Genomic DNA, 16,425 nt, shown 5'->3' with positions numbered 1-16,425 from the left:
GCAGCACTTCAAAGTCACATTGGCACCAGGGGAGTGTTTTAAAACATGCAACACAGAAGTGCATTCTGGGGTTTCTCAGGCTTAAGACAAAACTGTAGGGACACAGACATTAGATGCTGTAATCTGAGACATATTCTGGAGGGAATCCTTGGGATGTGGGAGGGAGATGGTGGTAGAGTTTTGGGCTCCTAAAGTTCTTGAGAAAAAGGAGATTATCTGAGATGAATCCTGTCTGAAGCAGGCAGTGGACTATTCTGATGAAGTCCATCCCAGTCTTAAAGTTACCACGTTAAACTTTTCAATTTGGGTCAGGCAACATAGAAATGGCAGGGTCAAGGTTTCATTTTTCTTAAATCCCTTTCCCTTTCATTCAGAGATTCCATTTCTATTCCTACTTATATACATTGTAGATAGGGATTCCAGTTAATGTGTTCTACCTGCAAAGTTAAAATGTCTACCTGCTCATATGCTCAGAGAGGAGCAAGGAGGGAAACATTTATTAATTGGTTTCAGAGGTTCTGTGACTGCCAAATGCTTTTCAAAATCAAGTATGACATGATTGGGGCAATATAGTGATCCTTTGTTATTCTAGAACTGTAATATGGAAACTGCTAGTCATAGATGGCTAAGTTTAAATTAATTGAAATTATATAAAAATTCAAACCATCTATTACACAAGCTACATTTAAAGAGGTCAGTAAGTGGCTAGTGGCTCTTGTACTGGGCAAGATAGATTTAAGGAACATTTCCATAATTGCAGAAAGTTTCACAGGACAGCAATGTTCTGGAATAACGAATTCTATTCCACCATCTCTATGTTTTTTACCTGTACTAATAAAAAATAAAAAATGCCCAGGAGAGACTGGGAATGTAGCTTAGTGGTAGACTGCCTGCCTATTGTGCCCAAAGTCCTGGGACCAATCTCCAATGTCAACAAAATAAACAAACAAATAAATAAAAATAAAAATTTCCCAGTAGATACCTTTTTTTCCCAAGTATTCTTTATGCAAATACCAAAGGAGTCCTGTAAAAAAAAAAACACACTTATCCCACCAAGATTGGTACTTTTTTTACTGATAATTATAATGATTAATATTTCATCCTCCTATGGATTAGGAACTGTATTTCATTTACAAACTGAAGATGATTGCAAAGAATAAGTCATAAATGTAGGTAATTAAATCATCACAGTGAGAATGAAAACTTTCTTGGAATCATGTGGAAAATTATGTCAGTAGCAAATTTTATTTTGTTTTTTGGTACCAGGGATTGAGCTCAGTGACACTGGACCACTGAGCCACACCCCTAGCCCTATTTTGTATTTTACTTAGATAGGACCTCACTGAGTTGGTTAGTGCCTTGCCGCTGCTGAGGCTGGCTTTGAACTCGCAATCCTCCTGCCTCAGCCTCCCAAGAGGCTGGGTTTACAGGCATGTGCCACTGCACCCGGCTAGTGAATTTTATTTTTGCTGTGAAGATGGTTCAGTATTCTTAGAAAATAAGTTCTGAGGTTTCTTCTTAGACAAATGTGAATGCCTTAGTTACTATATACTTTGCAGTTGAAATATTGTGCTCCTCAAGTGCTTGTTTTATTCATAAAAGATGATAGCAGTCTGTGATACATAAGCAAGGCTATTTGTTTTCTCCAAACACATCACTCTAAAAGATATGTCACATCATTTAGTTAACGCGTATAGTGCAACGACCAACTGGCCTGTAACAGGTTCTAAGTATGTTTCTAGAATTGATTTAAAGAACTATAGTCCCTTTAAGAGTGATACCTATTACTTTTTCATTGCAAGTGAATTAAATATATCCGTAAATTACAATTAAAGGAAAAATTTTAATATACTTGTAAGTTGGTTTTTAGTTTGTATAAAATTTTTAGGTTGAAATTATACTCAAGTTCCAACCTTAATATTATAAACTATGTGCTAACTACTCTGGCTAGACCTTTTGTGCACCTAGTCTGAAAGATTAGTGAGAAAGTGAGGGAAATTTTGTAAATCCTTATCTCTATGCATCCCTTGCTCCTACATAAATGTTTATACCTGTTTGACATTTTAAGGCCATCCTTTGAAAAGCGTGAAAAGAAAAAGCCGTATAGCTAATTTACACTGCCAATTAAGTTCCCACGGATCATATCTCAGCCAAAACAAAAAAGAAAACAACTAGGTGGCTGGGTGATGTATTTGTTTAATAACGAACTTGCAGAGCATTAATCCAGTATTTATATTTTGCTTAAGCTTGGGGGGTCTTCCTCCCCCGACACCAGCAGTTTTCCCTAGACTTCGAGGTAGGGTCCAACTCTTCTGTGGCCTCAGGGTGTAGTGAGAAGAGCACGGAGATTGTGCCCCTGGCGGTAGCGACTGGCAAAGCCTGAAACGCGCGCCGCCAGCTGGGCAGTGCTGGAGCCGGCCAGACTGGAGCAGGCCTGACCCGAGCCTGCAGGGCCCGTGGGCGGGGCGTCCTGGGGGCGTGGCCCCGCGCGGGTCACGTGTCCGTCCGACTGCCAACAATTCGGGAAGGCGCGCGCGCGCTCTCCGGCTGGCTGCGGGGCGGGGTAGTGTCCCCTCGCGGAGTCGCACGGCCTCTCGCTCTGCGGGGTGGCCAGCGCCGGGGCCCGGTAGGGTCCTCCGGGAGTGCGAGCCAGGGTCGGTGACGGCCGCTTCATCGACGTGGGGCTGGCAGACGGAAAGCCTGTGGTCGTGGCCCCCGCCTCAGGAGCTCTGGGAGTCTGGGTGACCGCGTAGGTCAGTTTCTCGCGGCCCACCCCACCTGGAGTCCGAGGCAGCCTCGGGTTCCTGCCAGCCCAGTGCTCCGGGGGGGTCTGTCTGCGCCGGGTGGGAGGTGAGCGCTCCTCTCCCGGGCGTCTTGAAGCTGGTCAGGGTCGTGACGCCGCAGCGCGATCTCGGCTTCCCGGCGGCGGCTGGCTGCTCCAACGCTGCGGGAAGTTGTTAAAAGTAACAAACTGTTCGCATTTGTTGCACTTCCACTCGGAGGTGCTACGACTTCGTGCTGGTGCCACATGCATCACCTACCAAGCCTTCAGCTGCGTGCTTGCTCGGTACTTTCGTGTGTGCATGGTAACTTTTCGTTTCCTTCTAACAACGGGAGGATTGATTCACAATGGAAGTCACGAGTTGTTCATGTGACCATTTTTTATAATGTACCGCGTGGTCGGCTCAACAAACGTGAAAGAAATCGAAGGGGAATCAGTGAAAGACCGCAGCTGCACAGTAGAAACTAAGGAGTCCCTTGTTTCGAGACCCTAATGATTGGCAGGAGACGTCAAAAGGGTTAGCCTGATTGAGTTTTCAGGTGTCAAAAAAAAAAATTTTTTTTTAATGCAGAAAATATTGTGTGATAATAAGTTGAGGCTGCTTGAATGTTGCAAATGTACCTTAAGCTTTATGGATGGTTGATAATTAAATCACCTTTGAAAGTAGGATGTGTCTCCCTGAAAATTTAAGTATGCACAGTAATGGATGCATTTTGGATATAGAGTTTGGGACATCCTCATCTCTTTAACCGGCATTAGGAAAATAGTTTGTTGGTTTGAAGGCTAGCAGTGTTCTTATTCTAATCTTGATACTTTGAAATTTTTGCTGCATTATGATAGGTACATATTCTGAACCCCCTCAGCTGAAATTGTAAAGATTTCTGTATTAATCAGAGAATAGCCACAAAATCTGATCTTAATCCCCCAATTCTAAATTGCTAGGTGGATTCTATCCATAGACTATAGGGAGAAAACAGTAACATTGATTAAAAAATTTGTCATTTCTCCCAAGCAAAGAATTCTCTCACAGCATTTAGGAACTGATGCTCAAGATGGGAGTAACAGCCATAAATTGAGTAGGTTGATCTGAAATAGTTGTATCTAGATGTAGGATTTTGTGAGGGTCTTTTATCACATGACAATTGCTAGATATCTAATTGTGAATCAGTAGACATTTGTGGTGGATGGCTAATACTTGACCCTGGAGGCTGCTTATTTTTGCAGATTTTGTTATTATGTGGACCTGGGATTCAGATCAGGAGGTAGTATTTCTGTAAAAGACATTCTTCCACTAGCATTGCCTTAAAGGAAAATGATGCTGTTAACAATCAACACCGAAGAATACAGCCAGGCTCTTTTGAGTGATCAGTTAAATAAATTACAAATTTTCTCTTGGTGACTTCATTTTACTTAGAGATACAGCTATGTATTTGATCATGCTTTTCAGTTGGAACTCTATTGTGGCAATTTCTTAACCTGTTGACATTACTATCAAACTTCAAGTATTCACTGAAAAAGTCAAAGTAGAAATGTACTTAAGTGAGAACACTTGGAGAGAATAAGATAGTACATGTATGTGAAAAATTGAACATTGCTTAGAACATTTAAACCATGTCTACCAGAACTCTGACCTTGTAAATTCTGTGCAGTTCCTAGGAAGAGTACTGGTTTTAGCTGTGCAGGAACCCTCTTACACCAACAATTCATTAATGAAGTTTCAGTAAAGATTCATGCACTCTGTATAGTACATATTTATGATCCTGGTGACGTGTGTCTTTTTTTTTTGGGGGGGGGTGTTGAACTTGGGCACTCAACCACTGTGCCACATCCCCAGTCTTATTTTGCATTTTATTTTATTTTGCATTTTAGTTGCTTAGTGCCTCCCCATTGCTGAGGCTGGCTTTGAACTTGAGATCCTCCTGTCTCAGCCTCCTGAGCCACTGGGATCACATGTGTGTGCCACCTTCCCTGGTGACATGTCTTTTATGATGTTCTTGATCCCTAGAAATGTTGAGTTTTTCCTCACTTAATGTGATTTCTCCTGCCAATGCTGTATCCATACTGTCAGTACTGAGGAGGTGGGCAAATATAAGAAATAGTTTTAATGCTGTCAGTGAGAGGTTGTAGTAATTCACTCATTTTATCTGAGTTCTTATTCATCAGATTTCAAGTAGAAAATTATGTACTATGTAGTGAAAGTAGTTCTGTTCATTTTCCTATCATGTGACAATAGAAAGTAAACCATGTGTGTATTTTGTTTATAAAACTTCCCTTTAAAAGATTAATGTGCTGCGTGTCTCTAGTTCCAGCTGCTACTCTGGAGGCTGAAGCAGGACAATCACTTGAGACCAGGCTTTCAAGGCGAGGCTGGGTGACTAGACCCCTGTCTTTAAAAAAAAAAAAAAAAAAAAAAGGCAACCCAAAAAAAGTTACTATAAGGAGAAATTTCTATGATGCATAACTGGTCAGTATTATAATGTGAGTTTAGCTTGCAAGATAATTTTCAAATGTAAAATATTCAGTGGGAAACTTTTCAATTCATTTTGCTTAAAATTCAAGAAATTTTATTATTAAAAGGTAACATTCTATCCACCTACTTGTTAGTTTTTTTTTTTTTTTTTTTTTTTTTTTTGCGGTGCTGGGGATTGAACCCAGGACCTGGTGCTTGACGGGCAAGCACTCTACCAACTGAGCTATCTCCCCAACCCTTGTTAGTATTTTTATTACTAAAACTTCATTTATATAGTTTATCTCTACCCTTTGCTTCTACATACCTAACCTGTTTTGAAATAGGAATTAATAGTTTTCAGAATCTGAGTTGAAATTCAAATGAGGGTACAGCTAAGTCTTATTATTATTTTTTTTTTGGGTGCTGGGGATCAAACCCAGGGCCTTGTGCTTGCAAGGCAAGCACTCTACCGACTGAGCTATCTCCCCAGCCCCCTCTTGATTGTTGAAACAAAATTATATCACCTGAAATTTAAATTATTTCATAAAGCAAAGCCATGAAGCTTATTTAATTTTCACCAATTTTAATAAACGTTAAGCTTTCCAACTGAATATAGTTAAGATTATACATAACTAGTGAATAAATAGGGTTGTTCTTTTATTATGTCCATTTGGCATCTAAGTGTGTACATATTGGTTATGAATAAGGAAAGGTCACATATAAAGTGAACAATAATTTGTTATAAACATTGTATGCTGATTTCAGTGGTTTATACACTGTTGTTATAGCTCAGTTCTGTCATTTCTCCCCTAGACGAGTGATGCTCTTTATGAGGGCACAAGGCTTAGAGGAAAGTTTTACTGAATTAAAAATTGCTTGCCAGGTGCAATGGCACGCACCTGTATTCTCAGTTACTCAGGAGGCTGAGGCAAGAGAAATGCCAGTTCAAGGCCAGCCTCAGCAACTTAGCCAAGACCCTGTCTCCAAGAACTGGGGATGTAGTTCATTGGTAGAACACCTGTAGAAAAAAACCAAAAAGGTTATTTTATAATTTAAAACAACAAGGTGAGTGCTTCCCGAATAGCTCTTATAAATTGCTATTTTCCTTGAATTACCATATTTTGGATATTCCTTTTCAGATAATAAAGCTTCTTAAAACTATGTACTCACACAGGAAACAAATGGTAGAATCAGTGACCTTTAATTTTAGAGGCCGATCTGAATTTTATGAACTATATATAGTCGTTTCACGTTGTGATTAGAAATTGCAGCTTCTGGCATTTGCTCTACGCCTGGCAAGTAACTTTAGTTTTGTGCTTTCCAGTTTTTCAATTCTGAATTCAGTGTCAGATTAAATATGAATCTCTGCCTATGTTTAATTTCTAAAATAAGCAAAAAATGCACTTAATTGTTGGGTTAATGCAAATGTCATAGTTGTGTGGGTACATGTGTGCATGTGTATATGACTGTGACACACACAGGTATATTATCACATTAGAGAACTTACTGATTGCTCACTACAAACTAATGTGATTTAGAGCAGAAATTAATTTTCTTGACACTGCTGTGTTTTTACATGCTAATTTTAATTTTTAATACATTTCCAGTATTCAAAGAATGTCAGGAAGAAACATACCATTAAGCAGTTAACACTTTGTGAAGTGCTAAGCATGCTAGTTTCTTTTTGTAAAACTTAATTATTGATGTATTTCAAAAATTATATTAATATCAAGCATAAAAGCTATATCTGAGAATTTTTCTGGTGGGTTTTTGTATGTGTGTGTGTGTGTGCACGTGCGTGCGTGCGTGCATGCTAGAGATCTAACCCAGGGACTTGTATGTGCTAGGCAATTGCTCTACCACTGAGCCACGTCCTCAGTTGTGTATGTTTTAGTCACAACATACAGTTTTAATCATTTCCGAATAGCTAAATTCCTCAATCCATTTGTAGAACCTTTTCATCATCTAAACTGAAACTGTACCATTAAATATAACAACTTCTGGAACCAACCTAGATGCCCTTCAGTAGATGAATTGATAAAGAAACTGTGGTATATATGCACAATGGAATATTACTCAGCCGTAAAGAAGAATAAAATTACGGCATTCGCAATTAAATCTATGGAGTTGGAGACTATCATGCTAAGTGAAATAAGCCAATCCCAAAAAACCAAAGGCCGAATGATTTCTTTGATAAGTGAGGAATGTTGGACTGTGTAGAGGGAAATGAGGGAAGGAGAGGGGCCGGGGGGAAGGAAAGATGGTGGAATGAGACAAACATCATTACCCTGTGTACGTGTACATGAATGGCGAGACTGTACATCATGTCCAACCTGAGAAATGAAAAGTTGTACTCCATTTGTGTATAATGAATCAAAATTCATTCTGCTATCATGTTTAATTAAATAGAACAGACAACAACAAATAAATAATAACTTCCATTTTTTTCCTCCCTTAGCCCTTGGCAAATACCATTCAACTTTTGTCTTTATTATTTGCTAGTTATGTAAGTGAAATCATATGATATTTGTCCTTGGTGTGTTTGGTGTATTTCACTTAGCACAGTGTGTTCAAGGTTCATCTATGTTCTAGCATGTGTTAGAATTTCCTTTTTAAGGTCAAATTATACTCCATTGTTGTGTATGTACCACATTGTGTCAATGGATTTTTGGGTTGCTTCTTTCTACCTCTTGGATGTTCTGAATAATGCTGCTGTGAACATAAGCATTCAAATAACTTACTTGTTTGATTCTCTCCTTTCAGGTTTTTTTTTTTACGTAGAAGTAGACTTGCTGGATTATATTGTAATTCTGTGTTTAATTGATTTTGGAACCACTGTACTTCTCTTATGTTTCATGACCTGCAGGTGTAATTGAATGAACGTAGCCTGTATGTCTTTGAATTTTAACTTTTCAGATAATTTTAAGAACTCTATTGCTGAAAGAGGACACATTTTTAAGTACTTGAGTTTTTGGTGTTGTGAATTAGCTCTTGTTGCTGAACTTCGTTATCTTTGAATTATCTAGGAATTTTCTACCTTGATTTTGCAGAATTCTTTGATTTTGGAATTATATTTAAAATATAATTAAAGCCATTCAGATTATAAAATGGACTCCTGACCAAGTTTACCATGAAATAATCATTTGCCCTTCAAGCCAAACATTTTAGGGTCTCTGCTAAGATTTCAGAGATGCTGGGATCACAGAACTTATGTACTAAATTAAATGAGTTTTCAGTAGCACAAACTATCAGGTATGAGCGCCGGTTTAAGTTATTTACAGTATTTAAAATACAACAAAGTGTAAATTTGCTTTCTACAAATAAGAAATTAGAAGCCTCCTTTCTTGGTCTTGGAAGAAAGGAAACAAGGCAAAACTATTTGTTGTCTCCCAGTTTTTGAAATCCAGAATGTTTTCTGTCAAGTTTTTTTTTCCTTGAAAACATTCTCATGACCATTAAAATCTCATTAATAAATTAGAACTTGGAATTGGATGGATGTGAAGAGTGGCTGAAAACCATCCCCAAATTGTAATCTTGAAAAATATCTTTGAGTTCACTAATAAAATCTGGCACCAGAGCTGTCATCTCTCGTCCAAGTACCCTGGAGGCTGAGGCAGGAGGATACCAGGGTTCAAGACTAACCTGGGTAACATAGATCTTCCCTCAAAAAACAATGAAACAAAGCCAAAACTATGTTCACTGATAGAATATAGTACAAATTCATTCTGACGGCTGCATTAAGGGGTAACTTGTCTTTTTCTTTGGGCTTAAATATCAGAGACAAAGCACTTTTCTGAAATAAACTCTTATAATTTTCAAGAATCTTTTAAAAGATATTTTCAACATAAATTTGATTTTTTAATTAATGTTACTTTTAGTCACAGAAATTAAAACTTTATAAAGTGAAATCAAATTAAGCAAAGTAGTAATTACAATCCTAATAATCTTGGGAGTATATTTTCACTTTTTCTGGTTTTTTTTTTTTTTTTTTTTTTTTTTTTTTTTTTTTGTGGTGCTGGGGATTGAACCCAGCCTTGTGCTTGTGAGGCAAGCACTCTACCAACTGAGCTACATCCTCAACCTGGGGGTATATTTTTAAACTGTTCTCCCTCCTTTGGTATGATTTTATTTCCTATAGCATATTAGAAATAAACTTAGTTCTATTTTTAAGAAATAATGTAAGTTCATTTTATTTATTTTTTAAAAATACTTTTAGTTGTAGACGGGCACCTTTATTTTATTTATTTTTATGTGGTGCTGAGGATGGAACCCTGTGCCTCACACGTGCTAGGAAAGTGGGCTACCACTGAGCCACAACCCCAGCCTTATAAATTTGTTTTAAGGGGAGACTTGATTGCTTTGTTTCCAAAGAACTGCATCTACATCCATCTGGTTAACTAATATTTGATTGCTTGCTGTGTTCTAGGTGCCATGTTAGATATTAGGGATATAATGGGGGTCATAATAGTCATAGGATATTTATTCTGGTCTAGTTTACTGTCTAACCTAGGAACAGCCAAAGAAATGACCACAGGAACGCTCAAAGACTGACATTGTGGCAAGTGTAAGATGCCAAGAGTTTTATAAAAGGGATGGAGTGCTATTGGGGATGGAGAGGGCAAGTCACATCTTTCTCCAGAAATGTAGAAAGCAATTTATTTGAACATTTACTTTCCCCATAACATATATGGGCTTTTCTAGCGTAATGCATGGTTTTATTTATCAGTGTGTTATCAAAGGTCAGAGCAATGTCTAAAATGTGGTAACCTTCAATTCAGTGTTTACTGATTCATCTCCTCACGTGATATTAGGTGACCCTGATGTTGACAGGGGAGCTGCAGCTTCATGTGGATGTCATGTTGGACTCCTGAGCCCTCTTTTTTCTTGAATGCCAAGGTTTTCCTCTCTTCTAGTTCAGGCTCCACAGCCGGGAACATGCCCAGGCATCTAACATCCTGAAAGTGAAGTCTCACCTTCTCTTTAGAAGGAAGTCACTTTAAAGGGGACTAGTACCTCTCCTTTTTTATTCCCCGCTCTTCAGTTTACCAGAATTAATTTTTTTCCCTGCCTCTCATTTCCACTGAAAGTTTTTCATCAATGGCCTATTTGCTGAACCACGAGGCAGTGTTAGGCTTCCTCCTTCACGCCCTTTCTTGGCATTTCATTCACTTTCACACCCCTGGAAGTACTTTCCTCTCTTATGTTAATAATATCCTCTTCTCTCCCTCCCTCCACCTTTAGTCTTTGTGAGCTCCCCTTCACTGTTCACTGTCCCCCTTCTCTCTAAATGTTGGCCTTCTCCCAGTATATAGGGCCTTTTCCCTCTATGATAACTCTTCCTGGTGGTTTTTTTGAATGATGGGGATTAAACCTAGGGTCTTGCCCATGCCTAGCATGTGCTCTACCACTGATCTACACCCCTAGTCCCAACTGTTTACATTTTAACCTATAGTCGCTCTCTTGTCCTCAAGCTGTTATTAACCAATTTCTTAATGAACATTTCCATTTCCCATAGGAATCTCAAACTCATTACAACCAAAATTGTGTCTTTTCTATCTCATATCTTGGTTAATCTCCATATTGTCTATCTAGTTTTGCAGGCTACAAATCTTGTGCACACTTGTGAATGACTTTAGGAATCAGTTTAAATTTCACTTTCTCTGTAAGACTTCCATAACTAACGTAGGCAAAGAGCTAATGACTCCTTTTCTCCATTCAGTCACTGTCCCTTGTACATTGCAGTGTTTGATACGTGTCGTGGTTATCATTTGCATGTTTGCCCTGTTTCAGGAGGGCAGGGACTGTCTTATCCATCATTGTAATTCCTGCCTATATCAGCTCCTGTCTTTAGTAGATAGCCAAGAAACATAAATTTTAATCGCAGTACCAGCATTTCTGAGCAATTGCCATGGTTTATATATCACAATGGGTTGTTTAGATGATAGATTTGTCTTTTTCCTATTGTGCAGAAATGGAAGAACTTAAAAGTATATCATCTTAGTGTGGTGAGGATCCAAAGGTAATATAAAATACTTCTAGTATGTTTTAAACATATTTACTTCAAATATCGTTTAATCCTTTAATGCATGAAAAGAGTATGAAGTGAAATCTTGTGCAGTATGCCAGCAAGTCTAGACTCAATTCTTGTTTAATGTACTTGACTGAAAACATATAAAATCATCTGTGATAAAATGTGCATTTATTTAGACATGTAGATTTTTAAATTTTTCAGTAACTTATACTTGCCTATTATAAAGAAATGCCTTTAAAATAAGTAAATAAATAAAACCAACTGACCAGGGCAAACAAACAAAATGCCTTTATGTTGTGGGAAATTTAGAAAATTATCAAAAAGAGACTTTTAGGACTGGGAGTACGGCCCAGTGGTAGAGTGCTTGTTTAGCATGTGCAAAGCCCTGGGGGCCATCCTCAGCATTACAAAGGGAAAAAGAACAACCCTCATTATCACCGATAATTTCACCACAAAGAGTAGTCACTGTTACCCTAATGTCTTTTCCTACTCTTTCTCTGAGTATTTAGAGCACATATAGTGATTATATGATACCACATAATCTCTACTACAATTGGAACCAGTTTGACTTAACAATATATTGCAATTTCATAGTTTTAGAAGTTTTTGATACTCTTAATGGTTTTATATTCAGTTATGGGAATGAACCTTTATTGATGAACCTTTGATGGTTTGTTTTATATATAATGTTATAATTAGTGTAAGTATTGTTAAAAATTTAAACTGATCAAATGTTATTTAAAAAAATTATTTTAGTTGTAGATGGGCACAATACTTTTATTAATTTATCTTTATGTGGTGCTGAGGATTGAACCCAGTGCCTCACATGTGCTAGGCGAGCACTCTACCTCTGAGCCACAATCCCAACCCCCAAACATTATTTTAATAAGTGTATGCAATAATGAATGCAGAGGGGATTATTTATAAAAGCTGATTAGCATTATGGTTGCTGTTAGAGGTCTCTCAGGAAGCAAGGTGTGGTGGCACAGGCCTGTAATGCCAGTGGCTCAGGAGAGTGAGGCAGGAGGATTTCAAGTTTCAGCCAGCTTCAGCATTTTATCAGGGCCCTCAGCAACTTGAGACCCTGTCTGAAAATGAGACAATAAAAAGGGCTGGGGATGTGCCCAGTGGTAAGGTGCCTCTGGGTTTAATCCCTGGTACCAAAAAAAAAAAAAAGTTTCTCAGGAAAATTTTCTTTGAAAATAAGTCTTGGTTGAGAGTCTGTTTTGTCTGCCCAGAGACTTCAAAGAACTTTTTCAAAGGAAGTCAATGAACAGGCCTTCCAGTGTGGTTATTTATTAGGGTTGTAGCAGGGAACAGATCTTGGCCTCTGGTTGGCAGGAATTTGTAAGGGAAGAAGGCTGCTTCTGAGCATACAGGCCAACCCCTGGTTCTCAGGTATAGGTAGAACAGAGCCCTTCTGAGGGGTGTAATAATAATTCTTGGCAGCAAAATGTGTAGAACCTGTAAGTTTGCTTGTGACTCACGCAGCAAGTATGGATAAAATCTAGGCCAGGCACACAACTGCATTTCAATATTTCATTTTACTCTGGAATTCCCTTTATTATTTCCTGTATCCCATGTCTTCCCCTTTCTTGTTTTGTGAATATCCTCCATTAGTACCCTGAGAAATTGGGCAATGAGAAATAAATTTTGTCCTTTTCCCTAGAAGCTTATAGAATCTTCTTTGTCATAAAAATTCTAAAATTTCATGATGGTATGCTTTAGTGGGCTTTCTTTTGTCTGTAGAAACAGAAATTTTCCAGAAGTTTTGGGTTCTCGGTAGATTCTGCAGTGTTATAAAGTTTTTCTGAATTATTTTGTCTCTCTGATTTCTGTGATTTCTTTTTCTCAAACTTCTGTCATTTGGCTGTTCTACCTCCTGATTGACTAGTCCTCTTGATTATCTTTTTTTTTTCTTCCCTGTTTTCTTCACAGCTGTATTTTACAGGGGGTATTCACAAGCTTATTTTTCAATTTTCACTGAGCTTTTATTTTCACTATTTTAAATTAACAATGTTCTTTTTTCCCTACAGTTTTAAGAATAATTTTTTTGTTGTTACAGGATAAAAGATCTTTCATTCTCTAAAGATATTAATTTTCAATTTTTAACTTTTTCTCTGAATAATTTGTCTTCTCTAGGTACCTTTTCTTTTTTGTTTGGTTCTGGTTTCTTCAAGTTTTTGATACTTTATTGGGTTATCTTGACCTTGGTCATGGGCCCTTATCTAAGAGTAGGGAACTAGAAAACTGATTGAAAACTTAAAAAGTAGGTGAGCCTATTTATTTATTTGTTTAATTTTGAGATAGGGTCTTGCTAAGTTGTTTATGATCTCACTCCGTCGCTGAGGCTGACTGAATTTGGAGTCCTCCTGCTTTAGCCTCCTCAGCTGCTGAAATTACAGATGTCCATTACTGTGACTGGCCATTAGGTGGGCCCTTTTGACCACCAACTTCACCTCAAGGTTCATCCCTGCTTGGACATTACCTGGGGGCTCCTGCTAACTTTCTCCTTGAAATGTATTTTCCTTTAGGGAGTATAATGAGTTAAGTCTGGTGAAGTGAAGTGCTTGACTTTCCAGCATTAGAAATGTTGGGGGTCCTGCTGTTAACTCTTTATAGGCTACTTTTTTTGAAGCCATGTCTTCAATATTTGTCATCCATCCTCTAGCCTAGAAGCCATCTCTTTTGGGCCTACATAGGAGATTTTTTTGTTTGTTTTTAACTGGTTCTGTTGTTAGACATGGGTTGTTTCTAACTTTTTCACTATAGTAAGTAATGCAGTCTTTATGAACATGCTTATAAAATAATCTGGTGTATTTTGTAGGATAGATTCCTAGAAATAGAGTTGCCTAGACAGAGTAAGTGGGATGACTTGCATTTTGAAGTTTGTTGATAATCACTAAATTGTTGCCTCTCCCCCACAATGCATTTCTATTCATACTAGCAGTTTATAGGTGTGCACATTTCCTATGCATGCCAGTATTGTAATTTTTTTTACTCTTGCTAATCTGGTGGATAACAAATATCATTTGTGTTTAATATGTATTTATTTGATTATTAGTAAGAAATTTGATTTATTCTGGAAATTGCTGTTCATAAGATTTACTCATTCTGATAGGTTTTAAATTTGGTTATGGGTCTGTGTTTAGTTTGGGGTTTGGTAAGAAAATAGAAAAAAAATTAAGTATAACCATTCCAGAGTCCTTATCTCCATTTGTACTATTCATGATTTTTTTGCAGAGTTTTGGAGTGTTAATTTGCATTTGTATCACAATATTTTTATGTGACTGGTCATATTTTAACTGTGTATCTGGTTATTAATGCAGTAATAATAACTGTTTATTTTAGCTTTTTACATATTTGAATATTTTTGTATATATATAATGTTATAATAGTTCATGAGGTTAATTGAATTTTGCAGATGAGGAAAGTAAGGCTTTGAGACTTTAAGAAACTTGCCTAAATGCGTAATATACTTCTTTGATAATAATACAAAAGCCCAGGTTGTGGTCCTGCCACACAATTCATTGTGTCTGTTATTAGTGGCAAAATGAGGATGATGCTTTCCCTTTTCTGTATTAGCAGGTAACATCCCAAAACTAATTATGTTCTTAGATAATAGCAATATTATCTCTTTAAACTAGAAATGAACACAGAAGCAGAACAACAGCTTCTCCATCATGCCAGAAATGGCAACACTGAAGAAGTAAGACAGCTGTTAGAATCCATGGAGAGGAATGAAGTAATTGCTGACATTAACTGCAAAGGTGAGCTTTCACTGGATTTCTCAATATTCTCTTGGGAATCCATATTATTCTATCATATACTTAACTCTATTCTTTCTGATCTTGCATGTGATGAATCTTTATCTCTTATCCTTGGAAGATCCTCTGCAAAATTGAGTGAAATGTATTTCCAGTTCCCTCTAAGCCAGAAGAATTGAGATCCATTCTTAAAATTTTTATGGATCCTAAACCTTATAGGCGCCAAAGTTGAGTCCATATCATGCATTTTCTGATAACTGTTTTTCTTCTTGTAGATACTATAGTTGAGCCAGTAGGTCTGAATGATTTCTGTGTGTTCAGCATCTAAGATCTTTGGAGATAGTGATGAAGAGACAGACGGGATCACTTCCCTCATTGAGACTGGTCTACTAAATAAGTCAGACTAGATTACATTACAGAATATTGATAATGTAGGTGCCAGTATTGCATTACAGTATGTGTAAGTGTGGGTGCTTTCGGGTCCCAGAAGAGAGGTATGTAATTTGAACTTGAAAGGTTAGCTTCTTAGAGTAAGTGGTTCTAAGAGTGTGTAGGAATCAACCAGGTGAAGATAAAGAAGAAAAGGGTTTCAAGGCAAAAGACACAGATGTGCCAAGATCTGAGTTGAGAGATAGTGTACATGGCAAGAGCCCACAGGAGATAAAGCTATATCAGTAAGTAGCAGCCAGATCATAATGTGCATTTTGTAGCAAGGTTGCAAATACATTACAGCCTTGTACTCAGAGGTGCAGAGAAATAGAATTTATTCTCTAAAATGGTTTGGCATTTTAACAAGCCCTTTTACATTATGGGGGTGAGGTAGAAGGACTAAAAGTTAACTTTGGGGTACTTTGGTTTAAGTAGCCCTTTTGATAAACACCTGTTTCTCCCTTCCCAGTGTCTCTCCTGAATTGACTTTTAAAGTGTGAAGGTGGACCTTACTCTATATTTGTGCAGTGGAGACAGATGTCTTCAAATTCATGAGGTAGCCTTTGGTTCTGCATTGACCCTTGTTTTAGTGCTTCTTAAGCATTTGTAGCTGAAGCAAAGCTTAGCTATAAAGCTGAACTTGGATCTCTCCATCTGTCATATAATACAGGTGGTTCCTTGGCTCTCTCTATAGACTTACCTGGGTCATCCTTGACTTTATATCACCCTGAGCCTCTTTTTGTCACATCTTCATTGTATTAAACTCAGCCACACTCCTCTTCAAAGAAACAAGACCAATAGAATATGTGTAATTATAAGGGGGGATTTATTGGGTTAGCTTCTATGATCAGAGGCTGAATAGTCCTACAATGGCTGTCTGCAGACTGGAGGGCCAGAAAATAGAAGCTGCTCAGTCCAAGAAACTGATAGCTTCAGTACTAGGAGAGAGAGAGACCAGTGATTCAAC

General features: G+C 37.8%; 1 protein-coding gene across 4 annotated transcripts in view; it reads left to right on the top strand.

Moving 5' to 3' along the window:
• The first annotated feature begins 2,543 nt into the window (after positions 1–2,543).
• Positions 2,544–16,425, top strand: part of Osbpl1a (oxysterol binding protein like 1A) — a 215,194-nt gene continuing 201,312 nt past the window's right edge. For 2 of the 4 annotated variants that reach the window (XM_047526381.1, XM_047526379.1), the window contains exons 1-2: positions 2,544–2,753; positions 14,910–15,032. In XM_047526381.1, coding sequence (XP_047382337.1) covers positions 14,912–15,032 — 121 coding nt within the window. In that variant the 5' untranslated portion in view covers positions 2,544–2,753; positions 14,910–14,911. Of the gene's footprint in view, positions 2,754–2,832; positions 2,851–14,909; positions 15,033–16,425 lie in introns of those variants that run through there. The other 2 variants (XM_047526380.1, XM_047526382.1) reach the window with 2 other exon arrangements.

The sequence above is a fragment of the Sciurus carolinensis genome, chromosome 15, assembly GCF_902686445.1.
Source record: "Sciurus carolinensis chromosome 15, mSciCar1.2, whole genome shotgun sequence".
NCBI lineage: Eukaryota > Metazoa > Chordata > Mammalia > Rodentia > Sciuridae > Sciurus > Sciurus carolinensis.
The sequence above is the reverse complement of the archived record's forward strand: the minus strand, read 5'-3'. Positions and strand labels throughout refer to the sequence as shown.